The sequence below is a fragment of the Gymnoscopelus braueri genome (assembly GCF_963280865.1).
Source record: "Gymnoscopelus braueri genome assembly, chromosome: 15".
NCBI classification, from domain to species: domain Eukaryota; kingdom Metazoa; phylum Chordata; class Actinopteri; order Myctophiformes; family Myctophidae; genus Gymnoscopelus; species Gymnoscopelus braueri.
The window spans coordinates 11,341,787-11,357,789 of record NC_137620.1 but is presented as its reverse complement, the minus strand read 5'-3'; the positions used below and the strand labels follow the sequence as shown (position 1 = coordinate 11,357,789).

At 42.5% G+C, this 16,003-nt stretch overlaps 1 protein-coding gene across 1 annotated transcript in view; it reads left to right on the top strand.

Moving 5' to 3' along the window:
* Positions 1-16,003, top strand: part of exoc6b (exocyst complex component 6B) — a 123,881-nt gene that overhangs the window by 20,310 nt on the left and 87,568 nt on the right. Inside the window, exon 6 of the mRNA XM_080450699.1 lies at positions 1,140-1,344. Coding sequence (XP_080306825.1) covers positions 1,140-1,344 — 205 coding nt within the window. The remainder of the gene's footprint in view (positions 1-1,139; positions 1,345-16,003) is intronic.

Below are 16,003 nucleotides of genomic sequence, written 5' to 3'. Positions count from 1 at the left end.
GTACACTATATACATTTTACATATTATTGCAGCTAACAATCATTGCTTGTAAATGTAATCTGTGTGTGTGTGTGTGTGTGTGTGTGTGTGTGTGTGTGTGTGTTCAGTTGTAGAACAATGCTGTTTCGCTGTATGGAACTTATCCATCTACTTGTTTTATTGTATGTTATTGTTGGTAGTGTCAGACCTTGTTACATACTGTTACTTTCCACATATAGATGCAGGGTGCTAAGTAGCGCGATGATTTTGTCTTATTCATCTGACATTTAATATTTTAGGGAGATAAGGTTAGAGAATGAATAAGTTGTGCTCGGGTGGTTCGGTGGCCACATGGAGTCTGGGGGTTCGAATCCACCGTGGTGCATCCGGCTTCGTCGGGTGACTATACCGTGGGTCAGCAACCCGCGGCTCAGGAGCCACATGTGGGTCTTTAACCCCTCCCTAGTGTAGCTTTACAAAAAAAGCTGGAAATTAACAATGTTTATTTTTTTCTCATTTTTATTTTAATTCATCGTTGCTGTAGTAGGTCAAACATGACACATACATTCTTACGTCCTCCAATATTATTAAAAGATTGTAGGATAAAAAGTTTCAGCATTTATGTCAACTAGAATTTTTTTTTGGGGAGGTCCCAGGCCCAGGTGGCTTGTGTAAACAAAGCGGTGTGGGATTCCCTGCTACGCTATGGATTCCAAATGCAAAAGAAACAAAGTTAACTGAGGGAAACACTGATAATGTAATAGTTTGTGGACAGAGTCATTTGCTTTAAACGCCAATGCTGCTAGATTACATGCACGTTAGATCTCCTGCGAGAAGTTATCATATTTAATGAATGCTCGTTTACATGTTTTTAGGTAATACTTCGTTTAGACTCTAGACGAACACAGTTGTTTTGAGCTTGTAGATTGTCTATTTCCACTATTAATATTCATTTTTAGTGTGTTAAGTGTAAAGTAATTAAATATGTGTATTTGTCATATCTACCCTGTGCAAACTTTTGTTTACGAAGCCTAACATTCAGAATGCTCAACGACAGAAACACAATTAAATCGTCAGTCGCAATTATTTGAGTGACAATTAATCTTTGAGCAAAATGTCATAATCGTGACAGCCTTATCGTATTGTGATTTTGTGTGTAGATACTACCCAGCCCTGCGGACCCTGGAGCAGTTGGAACACACGTGTCTCCCCAGAGCCGGAGGGTACCGCTTCTGTAAGATCATGGCCGGCAACATCCCCACACTGAGGCAGGAGATCAGAGACACCGCCATGAGCCAGCTGCGAGACTTCCTGGAGAGCATCAGGAAACACTCCGACAAGATCGGAGAGACCGCCATCAAACAGGTTAGGACACGCATCCAAGTGCTTGTGTGCACACGCACATACACATACTGTACACACACGTACACATACTGTACACACACACATTCATTTTGAGAGTATACAAATGGAACCTAGTGGATGCCATGGATTAAAGTGCTCACTCGCCACCACTGATTTCAGTCGTTTGGATTCTACAGAAGTCTTTTATGGGAATCGTGTCGTGGACCGTAACATAGCCGATCTACAAGCTCACAACGTGTCGCAGACGCGTTGTGAGCTTGTAGATCTGCTGTTTTCGGTTATTACGTAGATATTTTAAGTAATAGAAGTGTTCATACTAGCAATAGAATAGATTATATTAAAGAGTGTTTGGATTGGTCAAACTAGCTATAGAATGCATGTTCAGAAGCATCTTCCATAAAATCTTCCAACCTACAAGCTCACACGTTATGACTTGTAGGTCCGATATTCTCGGCCATTTTTGGCACATGGCACGGCACCATCGTTCGACGGAGCAAACATGTGGCTTTAGGGTCCGTTTGGTTCCATTCATACACTCCCAGAGTTAAATTATTTGCAGGATTTTGCTGTGTAGTTATGACCTCATCCTCATGTCGACACAATTCACAGTTCAAGATCTCATTCCGTAATAAAACATACTTTGCCATTACTTGAGCAAACAACATATCAGGTGAAATATAATTCCCGTATGTGGGTAAAAAAAGCAAGTACTTTACAATAATTCACCTTGATAATATCAACAGCAAGCTGAGCTCCGAGCTTAATTGACTAATCGGAAAAGGAATTGACAGATCGATTATGAAAATAATCGTTCGTTGCAGCCGTAACTTATACCTATATACTTATATCTCTCTTTCTGTCTTTGTCTCTGTGAATCCAAGTGCATTCCGTGCAAACTCCACTTGCCCGAACGTTTTATTTACTTGCCACGTCAGTCGGGCAACCGGTACTGTCAACCACTTGTGTGTGTGCCCGCTTTGGTATACCACATTGCCTGAGGTATTCGTTAATGTCTGAGGATTCAGAACAAACTGCACTACAGTCAGTTAATGTTCCTCAATGTCCATAATGAGCCTGTATAATAATACAATTAATTATTGTTCAGTCTCTCTTTTCCCCTCTCTCTTCATCTACCTTTCTCTTTATCTGCCTCTCTCTATCTTTCTTTCATTTTCTCTCTTAATTTATTCTCTCTCTTGTCCTCTCGCTCCATCTCTGTTAATCAGAAGCAGCTTTAGTCATTGTGTGTGTGTGTGTGTGTGTGTGTGTTGGAGTGTGTGTGTGTTTGTTTGTGTGTTGAGAGTGTGTTTGTATGTGTGTGTGTGGGTGTCCTCTGTGGTTCCGCTGCCAGTAAACAAGCATGTTAGACGCAGCAGGAGACGGAGACACTTGTCAACACACCCACACACACACACACACACATACACACACACACACACACACACACACACACACACACACACACACACACACACACACACACACACACACACACACACACACACACACACACACACACACACACACACACACACAGAACACGTCTTTTCCGCACTTACCTCATCATCATCGTTCCCAAGGCCCAAGGAAGTAGTGTATGTACATAAGATATATACGTATATGTTTTATGTCCCATTGCGGTAGCCATATTTGAAAGTGTGGTCTTTTGTTTATTTGTGTGGCTTCATTATTGAGGAATGCACCCCACCCCCGCAGGACCCCATATATAAACTTTATGTTCATGAGTCAATGCGTTACTAAAGCTGAACATATAGGGGGCTAGACAAGAAACATTCCAGAAATTATCTCTGAGGGGGAAAAAAAACAAAGAACATTTTGCAATGCCTGCAGCCTCTCATTACCGGGAAATTCCAAATTGTACTTTCTTTCTTCCCGATGTTTCATCTGTTTATCGGTTATTGACAGGAAAACGATTGTAGCATTCCACATCTCTTATGTAGTTATGTGGAAATGTCAGGAAAAGCTGTAATTACCTGTGTCCTCTAGATGGCAGCAGAGCATGCGGTAAACTACCACCTGCCACTTGCCCCCCAAATGGAAAATAAATGTATATGTGTATATTTATCCATTTGTAATTCTGAGAGGGTACACATATCACCACATGGACCGTTATGTGTACTTGTAACCTTAATGGTTACATTTGTATCCTCTCAGTGTCAGTAACTGTGTTAAAGGAATACTGCACCCCAAAGTGACTTTATCACCCCATGAAGACTTGAATTAACCGAGAATCATTGTTTGTGTGACATTCCTTCAAGTAAGCTTTGCCGAACTCAAACCTTTTCATGTCAAGGACCCCCAAATTCACACTTATTAGCCCCCATAAGAGAAGGTCATTTTTACGGCTCTAGCAGTGATTCTCAACCATTTTAATGTCAAGGACCCCCGGTTTGACATTACGGACCCCCATTTAATATAATTTCTATATCTGGGACCCGGTTCATATTGTAAAATCAATGTTAATTTAACTCTGAGTGTGTACAAATGGAACCAAATGGACCCTAACGGGTCCATTTGGTTCCATTTGTACACACTCAGAGTTACAGACCCATAAGGGTCCTTTTGGTCTAATGGCCGGACAAGTGAAGTATGGGCAGGCAGGGGGTCCCCATTTGTCTTTGGTATGACCCGGCCGGAGGAGTCGAACCCCGACCTCCCAATCTCAGGCCGGACACTCAGAAAAACGAAATAAAAGCTACATGAAAACTAAGCTATGATGACTAAATATATTGACAATTTCGTCAACAAATAAAAACTAGCACTAAAATGTAATGGAGGACTAGTGAAGAGATCTAAGACCTTTTAGGCTTGGTTGCGCTCGGGTGTTGCGCTACGGAAATAGCCGATCTACAAGCTCACAGCTTCTAGATCTGCTATTTCCGGCACACAGCTAAGTCTAAATCAGGCATTATAACGGCATCTTGGCTCCCTAAAATACATTTTAGTCGACTAAATCAACAGTAGATTTAGTCGATAAAAATCTCATGATATTTAGTCAAATAAAACTAGACTAAAACTAAAACATTTCAGTCGACTAAAATATGACTAAGACTAAATGGAATTTTATTCAAAAGATGTTGCTGTCAAAATTAGTGAATGAAGAATCCCAAGAACGAAGAGAATGCTTATAAAGAAAATAGGTGTCCAGGCTTAACACCAGCGAAACTATGTAAAAAAAACCATTTACAAGAACCAACATTGCTCTCAGAGTTTAATCAAAGTGTATCCGCGGTCTGTGTCGTTTTCGTGGAAACCTTAATATTTTGTAGCACTTCCGGTGTAAACAGTCTCATGCACGAACGACGCACGCGCACACTCCTGGGCGAGCACATGTGATCTCAACCCTACACGCACACTTAGGCGCGTTCCTCGCTTGAGTCTGTTTTCGATACTAAAGTTTCCGCTGAAATGCGTGTGTTTTGGAAGTAATGAGAAACCAGACCAGACACTTGGATGGAACTGCGTTTGGAGGTGATTTAACAGATTTTTGATTATAGTTTTGCTTTTGTTAATCCTTGTTGGGGAGGACTAATATGTTATTAGTGCTGGCAGCAATCGTTCCCAAGTATCGTCTGGTCAAGGCTGATTTAGCATCTTAGAGGTAGTTTAATGGGTGCCCAAGTAATCAATGACGGGACAGAGTTGAGTCAGTTCGAGTCTTACTAAGTGGTTTGGAGTCAAAGTGTTCCTATTTCCTCTTTAGTATCGACATTACTGTTAAATACTGATATTACTGAACTAACCTGTTCTATCATTGACTGGCCTATATCCGTGATTTAGTATTCACTGTAATAGGGCAGCCCTCAGTGCACTCACTGCATCATACGTCATTCTCCAGTAGGAGATTCGAAGTGTCTCCATTGAGTCTCCAGCTTGTCATCAAATTATTGGCTTACTGTAGCAATGTGACAAAAACTAAAAAAAGTCCATGAATTCAAGGCTTCACAGGGTGTGTAATTAATAGAAAATACATATTTTTTTGTGGTGAACTTCTCCTTTAAGGAAATGCCCATATAAGGGGGATTCTCCGTAACCCCTTTTTTCTTCAATTAATCAATATTCTCTTCATTTTTGCAATGTTCTTTCACCATGAAGGAATGCGACACAAACAGTAAATCTCCACGAATTCAAGTCTTCACGGGGTGAGTAATTGATAGGGGGGAAAAAAGTCATTTTGGGGTTGAAATATTCTTTAACCACTCAAACGGTCAGTATTTCTTCTGCGTTAAGCTCTCAGTCAGTAGCTCTGCGTTAAGCGTTCATTGAGATGTCACGCTGTCAACCCAAAGAAAATTCCTCGTGCTTCACCTCGCACTTGGCAGCGCACGTTGCCTGATCGTGATATTAGCGAACTTCTCCCAGAGTTTTAGCGTTCACTCAACGGACGGGAGTGTCAAAAACGGAACCCTCGAGGGTCTCTCACAGTTCACAGAACTCTGAGGGTCTTTTTCTTTCTGCGTGCCTGCAGAGCCTCTCCAGCGGTGCAGGAAGGGCGGACGGGGCATCGCAGCGTGCAGCTGTAATCCATACCTAATCACATGAATACATGCAGCATTGGTTTTGTCTGCGGGCGGCCGGGTGCCCCTCGCAGACCCCTCGGTGACCCACCGGGGGTTCCCCATGCCATACTTTGGATAATCCAGCTGCAGTCTCGGGGGCAGAAGCTAAACCGCTGGCTCCCCCAAACCACTAATCACTGTGTGGACGTTCTCCTGATAGCTGATACTGCTGTTAGATCGCATGGAGGAGCTGAACCCTTCACTGTGCCAGGGCCTGCGTGCGTGCACGTGTGTGTGTGTGTGTGTGTGTGTGTGTGTGGGGGGGTGTGTGTGTGTGTGTGTGGGGGTGTGTGTGTGTGTGTGTGTGTGTTCATTTGTGGTTGTGTGATGCTGTGCATGTGTGTGTGAGAGCATAACTGGGATTGTGTGTGTGTGTGTGTGTGTGTGCGTGCATTCCCAGTCTTTCAGCTTTGCCGTCTTCATCCACACCTATCATCTTTCCACCAGATTATGTCCATTTTTCTTTTTGTTAAATCCCTCTTTCACTATCAGCATTACCCCCTCTCTCTCTCGCACGCAAGCATGCACGCACACACACACACACACACACACACACACACACACACACACACACACACACACACGCTGTTACATCTCATGTACATATGATTAAGTGCATCAGCATAATTTCAATCTTTTGCCGCAGCATTAATAATAATAATGATAATAATTCATTTTAAAAATCGAATGCTTGCCGCCTGGTGTTGACTCTCCAGTCTGTACCTCCACCTGTACCGGTGTTGTGTACCAGTCCAGTGGTCAGCTCTGTGGCGTCCAGTGGTCAGCTCTGATTCACAACCAGCTGTGTGCCGCATGCAGGCTCGATTGAAGCGTCTGTGACTCTGTGTGCGTATTTATAATATATTTATACATTCAGTAGGTAAATGGCTGGAGTAACTACAGTACGACTGTTCTCGATGTCTCTTACTCATTATGACCTCCTCTCACTCATATGTTTGCCATGTCACGTCATGTCTTTATTAGCATGGAAAACATGCATTTACATTGGCAAAGCAAAGTGTTCAATTAAAGCAAACAAGAAATAAGACATGTATTCCAGTTAAGGATATATAGCCCTATAAGGACAAGTGTAAAGAGAGCTGTGTAACATTGCAACTTTGCAGTCAAGTATTGTTGGCACGACACTAAACTGCGGGATGGAGTTACGTTAGTTTGTTTAACAAACTAAACTAACTTAACTTTTCCCAATATCTCTCTCTCACTCACTCTTTCTCTCTCATATGCCTCTTTATTTGTCTTTCTCTCTTTCTCTCTTTCTCTCTCTCTCTCTCTCTCTCTCTCTCTCTCTCTCTCTCTCTCTCTCTCTCTCTCTCTCTCTCTCTCTCTCTCTCTCTCTCTCTCTCTCTCTCTCTCTCTCTCTCACACACACAGACATCATGTCTCTGTAGTCCTCTGGTCTAAATTAGTTGTAAGTCTGTTCTCTGCCCCCTCTACCACACAGATATGAAAATAAAGAGAGCGAGAGAGCAAGAGATAGAGGAGTGTTAAGAGAGTGAGAGAGGACGAGGCTGGGGTGGTGAGAAGGGATGGAGAGAGAGAGAAGGCAGAGGGAGGAGTAGACCAAGCAGTAGAGGATGGCAGGGCAGGGATGGATGGAAGGAAGGGAGGAGAGGAGAACATAATGGAGCCATTGTCTGCTGCCACAGACCAAACAAGAAGGAGAGTCTCTCTCTTGCTCTCTCTCTCTCTCTCTCTCTCTCTCTCTCTCTCTCCCCCTCTCATCTTCTCCTCACATGTTTCATGTTCTAGACATTATCAGTATGATATCGAAAGGTCTAAATTAGTCGTATAGATTAATGAAATAACCGGAAAAAACAATCAACAGATGAATCTATTATGGAAATATTCATTATAGCCCATTCACAGTTATCAATATCATCTGATGAGTAACTATGTCTGTCTGTCTGTCTCGGTCTGTGTCTCACCTTTTTTGATTGAATGCTTTTATTAGACAGAAATATGTCACATTAATACATGTCATCAACACATATAAACAGCTTGTGTGTCTCTCTGTCTCTCTCGATCTCTCTCTCCATCTGTTCTCCCCCCTGATCCATCCCTCAGTTTTTTTCCCCTCCCTGCAGTCTTCATTTTGCCCTCCGTCTCCCTCCGTCTCCCTCCCTGCCTCTCGGCGTTCGGTAGGAGATGGGATCAGGGCTTCTGCTGCGATTTCAGGAGTTCCCCCGTTCCCCACACACACACACACACACACACACACACACACACACACACTAATAGGAAACAGATTCCTAGGTCTGTGAAGTGGAAGAAGATTGATTACCTGTATCTAGTTACTGAACACACACACACACACACACACACACACACACACACACACACACACACACACACACACTCTGAGGGTGGCGGAGGGCTCCTGCTGGTTCGGTGTATTGAACCATCACAAGGATAAACCAAAATAGATGTGTGTGTGTGTGTGTGTGTGTGTGTGTGTGTGTGTGTGCGCGCTCTCGTGTGTGGGTGCGTGCACGTATGTGTCAGTCAGTGTGCATGTCTGTGCCAAATGGTGCTCCACAGTTCAGTGCTATAGAATACCATTATGTCTGGCCTCACTGTGTGAATGCCAAAAAGTCAACCATACGACTTTGTACTTAACTTCAGAGTTACATTTCACCTCCTCAAAAAAATATTACCTAAACTTCATGGTTCATAATCGTCACCGAAGAACACAGCATCCAGTCTCTTAAGACTGATCATGCTATGAAATGACCTAATATTCTTAGGGGAAAGAAATCTGTACCAAATCTACCATCTATAAAATGCCCGTGGCAGTCTCTGACAGCAGTGGTTCTCAAACTGTTAAATGTTTAAGACCTCCATAATTCTGAGAGTGCACAAATGGAACCAAGGTCCATTTGGTTCCATGTGTACACTCTCAAAGTTAGAGACCTGTAAGGGTCCATTTGAAACCTTCTCAAGGAACCCTGACGGGCCCTGGACCCTACTTTGAGAACCACTGTCCTATAGATTGTGCCGCAAGTAGGGTTAAAGGCCATTTATTCCTGTGTTTACGTTTTTTTAGCAGATTATGAAAATACAGATGTAAGGTTTCAAATGCTGTCATACATTGCATTCTGGAAATAGTTGATGAAGATGAACTCATTTCAATGTTAAACCTGAAATCCAAAAGTAGAGAATAAGCCTGTAAAATATCTGTTATAATAATAATAGTAATTATTATTATTTTTAAATATCTGTTAACTCACACCTCTCACAGCAGCTACTGTTCCATGGACAAACCCAACTAAAAGTATGCATAGGCCTATATTAAACCATCACTGTATATGAAAATAACATTTCACTTAAGATAATTGATACCAGCTAGATCATTCATTGCCCATACCGATGTCATACAAAAATTCTAATTTCCATATACTGAATGTAAATTTGAACTGCCGTGGTTTCACCTGAAGTGGATTTAAAGGAGTAGCTCACCCCAAAAAGTACGTATTGTCGTATCAATTACACACCCCATGAAGCCTTGAATTATTTTTTTCTTTTTGTTTTTGTCGCATTCCTAAGCCAATAAATTGATGACCGCCGGAGACTAAATTAAGTCTCCTACTGAATGCAACAAGAACAAAAAAATCTCCATGAATTCAAGGCTTCATCAGGTGTGTAATTGATAGAAAATAAGTAATGTTTTGGGTGAACTACTCCTTTAACACAAACTGGTCTATTGAACAGCACCTTGAGAACCTTGTTCCACCTGCAGGTGTGTACCTGTACCCACCTGCATGATGCTAATGTTTCTAAAAGAACATGTGCACAGCACCTGCATATGATGATATGTTCTGATAACATACCTGCTATCATATACGCTATCTGTATATTATGCAAAAATCTCATTAGTTTATTTAACCCGTTTCTCCCCCGCGTTTCTTTGTCTTTTCTCTTCTGCTCTCACTCTGTCTATATCCTCTCTCTTCTCTTGGAATACTGCTAAATGATGGAGCGCGCACAAATACAATAACTTTACACCATGTAAACCTGTGATTTGACAATAAAGATGATTTTAATATGTCTGCTCTAGACCAGCGCGACCTCCTCTGCCTTTCAGACACACGGAAGATGGAATGAAACATTAGCCCAACAACACATGCCTACTTAAAGGTGATGTTGGAAATCACAATAATGTCCTTTTAAGCGGTGCATTGTGTACAACATTTTCATACAGTCATACAGTATGTCATACAGTATGTTCGCTCAGGTCGGCGACGGCGTACAAAAAATATATACACAAGATGTCGTAGAAAATGATTCTCACTGTGCACACGCCTTCACTTCTTTTGCACACTATCGTGGAAAGAAGGCAGTCTCTAGCTTGAAGTGTTTCTCACACAGTCAGTCTCTTGGCACCAAAGCGCGGGCCGTACCGCTTCGACCGCAAACATTGCGCCGACTCTCAGCTCATAGCCTTGACAAATCTCTCTCACCCCTTTTGATTAAAAAAAAAAAAAAAACAATAAACCCCCCCCAAAAAAAACCGATTACGAGGAGGACATTATTCTTTTGCACGAGTCAGCGCGATTTCACCACAACAGAAAGCGTGCGTCTGTCAGAGAGACAGACGGACGGTAACTGTCAGAACCGCTTGTCAGCGCGCTGAGCGCCACAGCTTTACTCTTTTCACTTGTGATTTTCGTCAGTCGTCGGCCTCGCACCGCAGCTACACAGAGGGACGGGCCAGATCCCCTTGAAGTGGGCTGAGTCCAAGCCGCCCCGGCGCATATTTAGCGCAGCACAGCGTTGCGGCAGCGCCACAGTGGAAACACTGAATACCCATAGAGGGAGAGCCTGAGAAACACTGAATACCCAGAGAGAGCGAGCCTGAGAGGGGCACAGTCTTTTAGGGGCTGAACGGTTTGTAAAATCAATCTCCTTCCTGTTTATCCTCATTTCCTCTTTTCTCCTGGTTGTCCCGTAGCCGACTCCCTGTAAAAAGTTGAAGTTTGTCCCCTAACCTCTAATCTTCAGAAAATAGCCGATCTGTAGAAAGGCTATTTTCGAATATCCAGAAGTATAGGACTCAAATGGTTAATGTGTGTCTAGTAATAACAAAATGATGAATCTATTCTGCACAGTAATTTGTAACTAAAGTTTTCATATGTAGTGGACTAAAAAGTACAATATTTGCCTCTGAGATGTAGTGGAGTAGGAATAAAAGTATTGAAAACTGGGAATGTTGGAAGAAAGGTGCTCAAGTGCAGTACTTGACTACGTGCACTTAGTTACTTTCCACCTCTGGTTGTCATTCCCTTTATCTTTTTTTCTCTCATTAATTTCTCCTCCACTTTTGTACCCCTTTAGTTAATCCCTCCTCTGCTCTCCACTCACCCTGTTTGCACCCTCTTCTCCTCATTCTTCCCTCTCTTCTCATTCACCTCTTTGCTCCCTTTCTCCTAACTCTCCTTTACTATGCTATTATTCTGTATCTCCTTCTCTTCGGTATTTGAGTAAAAAAAAAAAATGCACGGTCTGTTTTTCTCACCTCTGTTCCCAGCGTCTTCAACCCCCGTCCTCTGACGCACTAGCTTCCACTTGACCTCCTGTCAGTGTCGCGCTGAACCCCACTCCTAGGGACACAAAGGGCTGGGGACAAAAAGGTTCCTACCTGCGACAGGACTTGTTAGTGCATGATGAGTGTGTTGGGAATTAATTGATGGTGTGTGAGTGTGTGTGGTGGGGGGGTACCTCTTCACAAATGGCTCAAAGGAATCTCAGAAGGCTCATACAACACACGCACACACACACAAATATGCAGCTGTTGGAGGAATGACGGTGGGATAAGTTGAAACACTTGGTTTGAACTATTTGACGTAACGGTTGACGTACGAGCTGACGGAAGTTCGATGGTCAAAACAACATGGCACGAAAGAATGAAAAAAATGCGCTTTCATCTTATAATGATGCCCCCCCTCTTTGTTATTGTTGTCGTCTTTTTGTCCCAATCGTTTCTGTTGGGCCTGAAGCGGGTTCGTTTGTGTGTGCGCACGTTGGAAACCACAAGACGCATTGAGTGACAGAGTTCGTAAAGGAGGCACAGATGTCCTGCGGTGGACAGGCTGACCATCTGTGATGATAACACTTCAGACGAGGCTGCTTCTCACCACTTCAATCTGAAGTGGTCTCTGCCTCTCTCCTTAAAGGAGTAGTTTATTTTCTATCAATTACACATCCCATGAAGCATTGAATTAATGTTTTTTTCTTTTTTTGTCGCATTCCTAAGCCAATAATTTGATGACAATAATAAAGATGCAAATGTATCAGGTAGGAGACGCAAAGAGTTTCCTTTGTGTCTCCTACCGGATACATTAGCATCTTTATTATCATCGTTATACTAGATATGTGTTTTTAAAACATTATATATATATATATAATATAAAATTTGTCTTTTTAGACGAGCTCACGTGTCTCATTGCGATGCGTTGTCAGCTTGTAGATCTGCTATTTTGAAATGGCTGATGTGTGAAGATGTTAAAGTGGTTAAACCGATTGTTATGCTATATTACCTAATTTAGCTTGGGACCCCCAGGATCCCACTCAATAATTTCAGAGCATGTTTATTTTAATGATCAATCAATCGATTGTGTTCCGGCTTGTATCAATGGTACTAATGTAGTAGGCTATACTTTAAGTTCCTATTTATCTGTATCACAATGAAAACTCAAGGTTAAAATATATATATATATATACATAGCATGACATTTAAAAAAAAAGTTATATTGTCAATTCAATCTAAGTGTTTAGCAAATTATTTGGGGGCCCACTTGCAATATCCTCATGATCTCACTTAGGAACTACTGGGCTAGATGTAGTATGTAATTCACGCGCACGCATATCTTCTGCCACAAACCGGCAAGATTTAGGAACCAAAAAACACACACACTTTCTCCTTGACAACCCACTCTCCTCCGTAGCCAAAAGCAGCTAGGCTAGCAACAATTAGATAAAAACACATTTACCTCTAATGTCTCATTTACTGCTCATTTTATGCCAACATTAGATGGCTCCGATTTTCCCTTCAGCTTTAATTGAGTTTCAAGTTGCACAGGCGTTCCTACAGCCACGGTTCTATTAACCACACAAACCCCGAGCGTCCCTATTCTCAGGATGTCATAACAGGCAAACATTAGGCGAAAATTGCCGGACATTCGGCCAAAATGGTGGCTCTACAAGCTCACAGAAAATTCAAGGAAGAAAAAAAAAAAACACTTTGTTTGGGTAGCTGACCTGCAAAACAGCACAAGTTTTCACACTGTCACAGTGTTTTATCAGCCCTCTGAGCGCAAAACAATGCGAAACACAGGAAAACACATTTTGACCATATGGGACCTTTTAAAGATTTTTTTGTTTAGTTTTTTGTTTATTTTGACAGAACGCTGCAGCGATAGAGAGAGAGGGAGATGAAATGAACAAGCATGATGTAACCCAGGCCTCCAGATGGATTTGAACCGTCTTGACATTGTGATTATGAGGCTGATGCACTATACGCTTCACACCGGATCCTCTGTTCCTCACAAGTGGTCGGGGAGAGATTGCATGGATGGTTTTTAGTAGATCATTAGATCACATACGTGTGTGTGTGTGTGTGTGTGTAGTTATTGTTTTATATGACTCATTATTTAGTCTCGTGTTTGTGGGCAGCAGATCAAAGATGGCATTGTATTCTTCTGCCTCGCTAATATTGTGTTCTTCCGGGCGCACGCGAGCACACACACACACACACACACACACACACACACACACACACACACACACACACACACACTTGTTTGCACACCAGTTTTTCTCATTACTTTTCTCAGCCTAGGTAGAAGGAGCAACATCAAGACGTGGACACATGGGTACATCACAATTGACGTCCGTCCGGTGGCTTTTAGGCGTCCCATGACGTGCCTGCTCGCCCCGTACACAGGAAGCGCCGCCCGTAAGCGACGGCGGAGGTGAAATACGCCCGACCGCCGACCCGGGGCATCGTTGGCAGAGCGCACCGCCCCGCTTCGATCTGCCAAAGAAGTGTTTTTTTTTCCTCCGGCAACAGAATAATATGAAGTCTTGAGGTGTGCGTGTGTGGTGGTTGCCGGCCGTGGGAACTCGGGGCTTAACCCATTAAGACCGGGAAAGCATCGGTGTCATTTTTACATTTCTTTGGCTATTCAAAAATAGCAGATCTACAAGCTCATAGCGAGTGCCGCGCTATGAGCTTGTAGATCTACTATGTTTTGAAAAATCGTGAAAATATATATTATAAAGCGAACATTTTTAACTCAAATCTTTGTTTCTGGGGGTCCCTGGAACAAAATGTTTTGAGATGGTGGTCCGCGGCCAAATACATATCATTTTGGGGGTCCTTGACATCAAAAAAGTTTGAGAACCATTGATATGGCAACATGCTTTTTTTTCCAAAAAACTGTTAGGATTTAGAAAACATTTGTAGAATCCCCAGAAGCAAAGATTTAAGTTACAAATGTTCGCCTTAAAATATATATATATGTTCAAAGATTTGCAAATTTTCCTGATTTTTCAAAAAATAGCAGATCTACAGGCTCATAGCACAGCACTCGGTGCCGCGTTATGAGCTTGTAGATCTGCTATTTTTGAATAGCCGAAAAAATTACACAGATGCGTTCCCGGTCTTAATGGGTTAAAGCTCTCCAGAGCTCCAGAGCACGGCCAGCAATGGTTTTGTCTCGTGTGTGTGAGAGCGTTTTTGTGTTCCATTGTTTTGTTTTTTTAGGCTGCCGTTAAGGGCCTTTCACACGGAAAGTGACTGACGTGCCTAGTAATTCATTTTCAATGAGAGGCGAGTGCGCAGGTATAGGGGAGGCGCGGGCACACAATCTTGGCAGGCCGGAGAGAGTGCCAAGCGGGCGCACTCCCGTGAAACTGTCGCGTTCGTGGTCGTTTCACGCGCGCAACAAAAGCTGGATTGTGGTCACCATTCTTTCTACTCGACGCGCAGGACAATGATTTGACTGCAGCTGAAGCAGGTGTAGCTCGCTAGGCCTGTCATAATTATTACATAATAATCGTCTAATCGCGATTATTTCAGATAATCGCAATTATTTTTGCATAATCGTCATATTTGTTTCCATGTTGAAAATTGTTCACACATTTTCAAATATATAAAAAAAACTGAAATAGCAGATCTACAAGCTTAACTTCGTGACGGGTTGTAAGCTTGTAGATCAGCCATTTTTGGTATTTTTGTTTAAAATGAGTTTGTCAATAATTTCTGTTTATTAAGTTATTTGTCATCTGCCCTGTGCAATTTTTGATTACAAAGTATAAAAGGCAAGCAGAAATATTTTGTATTCATTATGTTCCAATGTGCAATGTCAAACACACAATTAAATCGTTAAAAGCAATTATTTGAGTGACAATTAATCGTCAACTTAAATTTGTAATCGTGACAGCCCTATAGGTCGAATGCCGTTAACTCACAGAGTTAGAATCCCCAGAAGCAGAGTCTGTCTGTGTGTTCACACGAGAAGTGCGACTGCGACCCCCGCTGACCCAAGCCAGAACATAGGTCCAAAAAAAAGCCCTTTAGATCGTCATTCACATGTGCTCGTATCTTTCTCTTCATACCTTGTATTTACAACTGAGAGTAATAATACTGAGACGTGCTGTGACCATAAAGTGGGTTTATTTTGGTTTTACTGTGTTTATTAACACATTGGGTGCCAGAGGTTTATTCAAATATTATACGTTCAGTGCCGGCTATTCTTCCATCCACTTACGTTGATACGTTTCGTGCTGTAGAAGCCCCGACGCGGAAGTGCATGTAAACAAAGCGTGCGTGCGAGACGGCGGAGGGTCCCGACTAACGCCTGGAACAATAATATTTCTAACACGATCCTCCATTGCAGAGTGATCGCCGAAATTGGGTCAAAAACGGTCCGGACCGTTTTGGGCACTCCTCGTTTGGATTCTCAAAAACGGTCCGGACCGTTTTTGGCACCCGATGTGTTAATTGCATTTTTTAAAGGCATGACTGTCTCTGTTTGTGAGAGGGTCATTCTGTGTGTCTG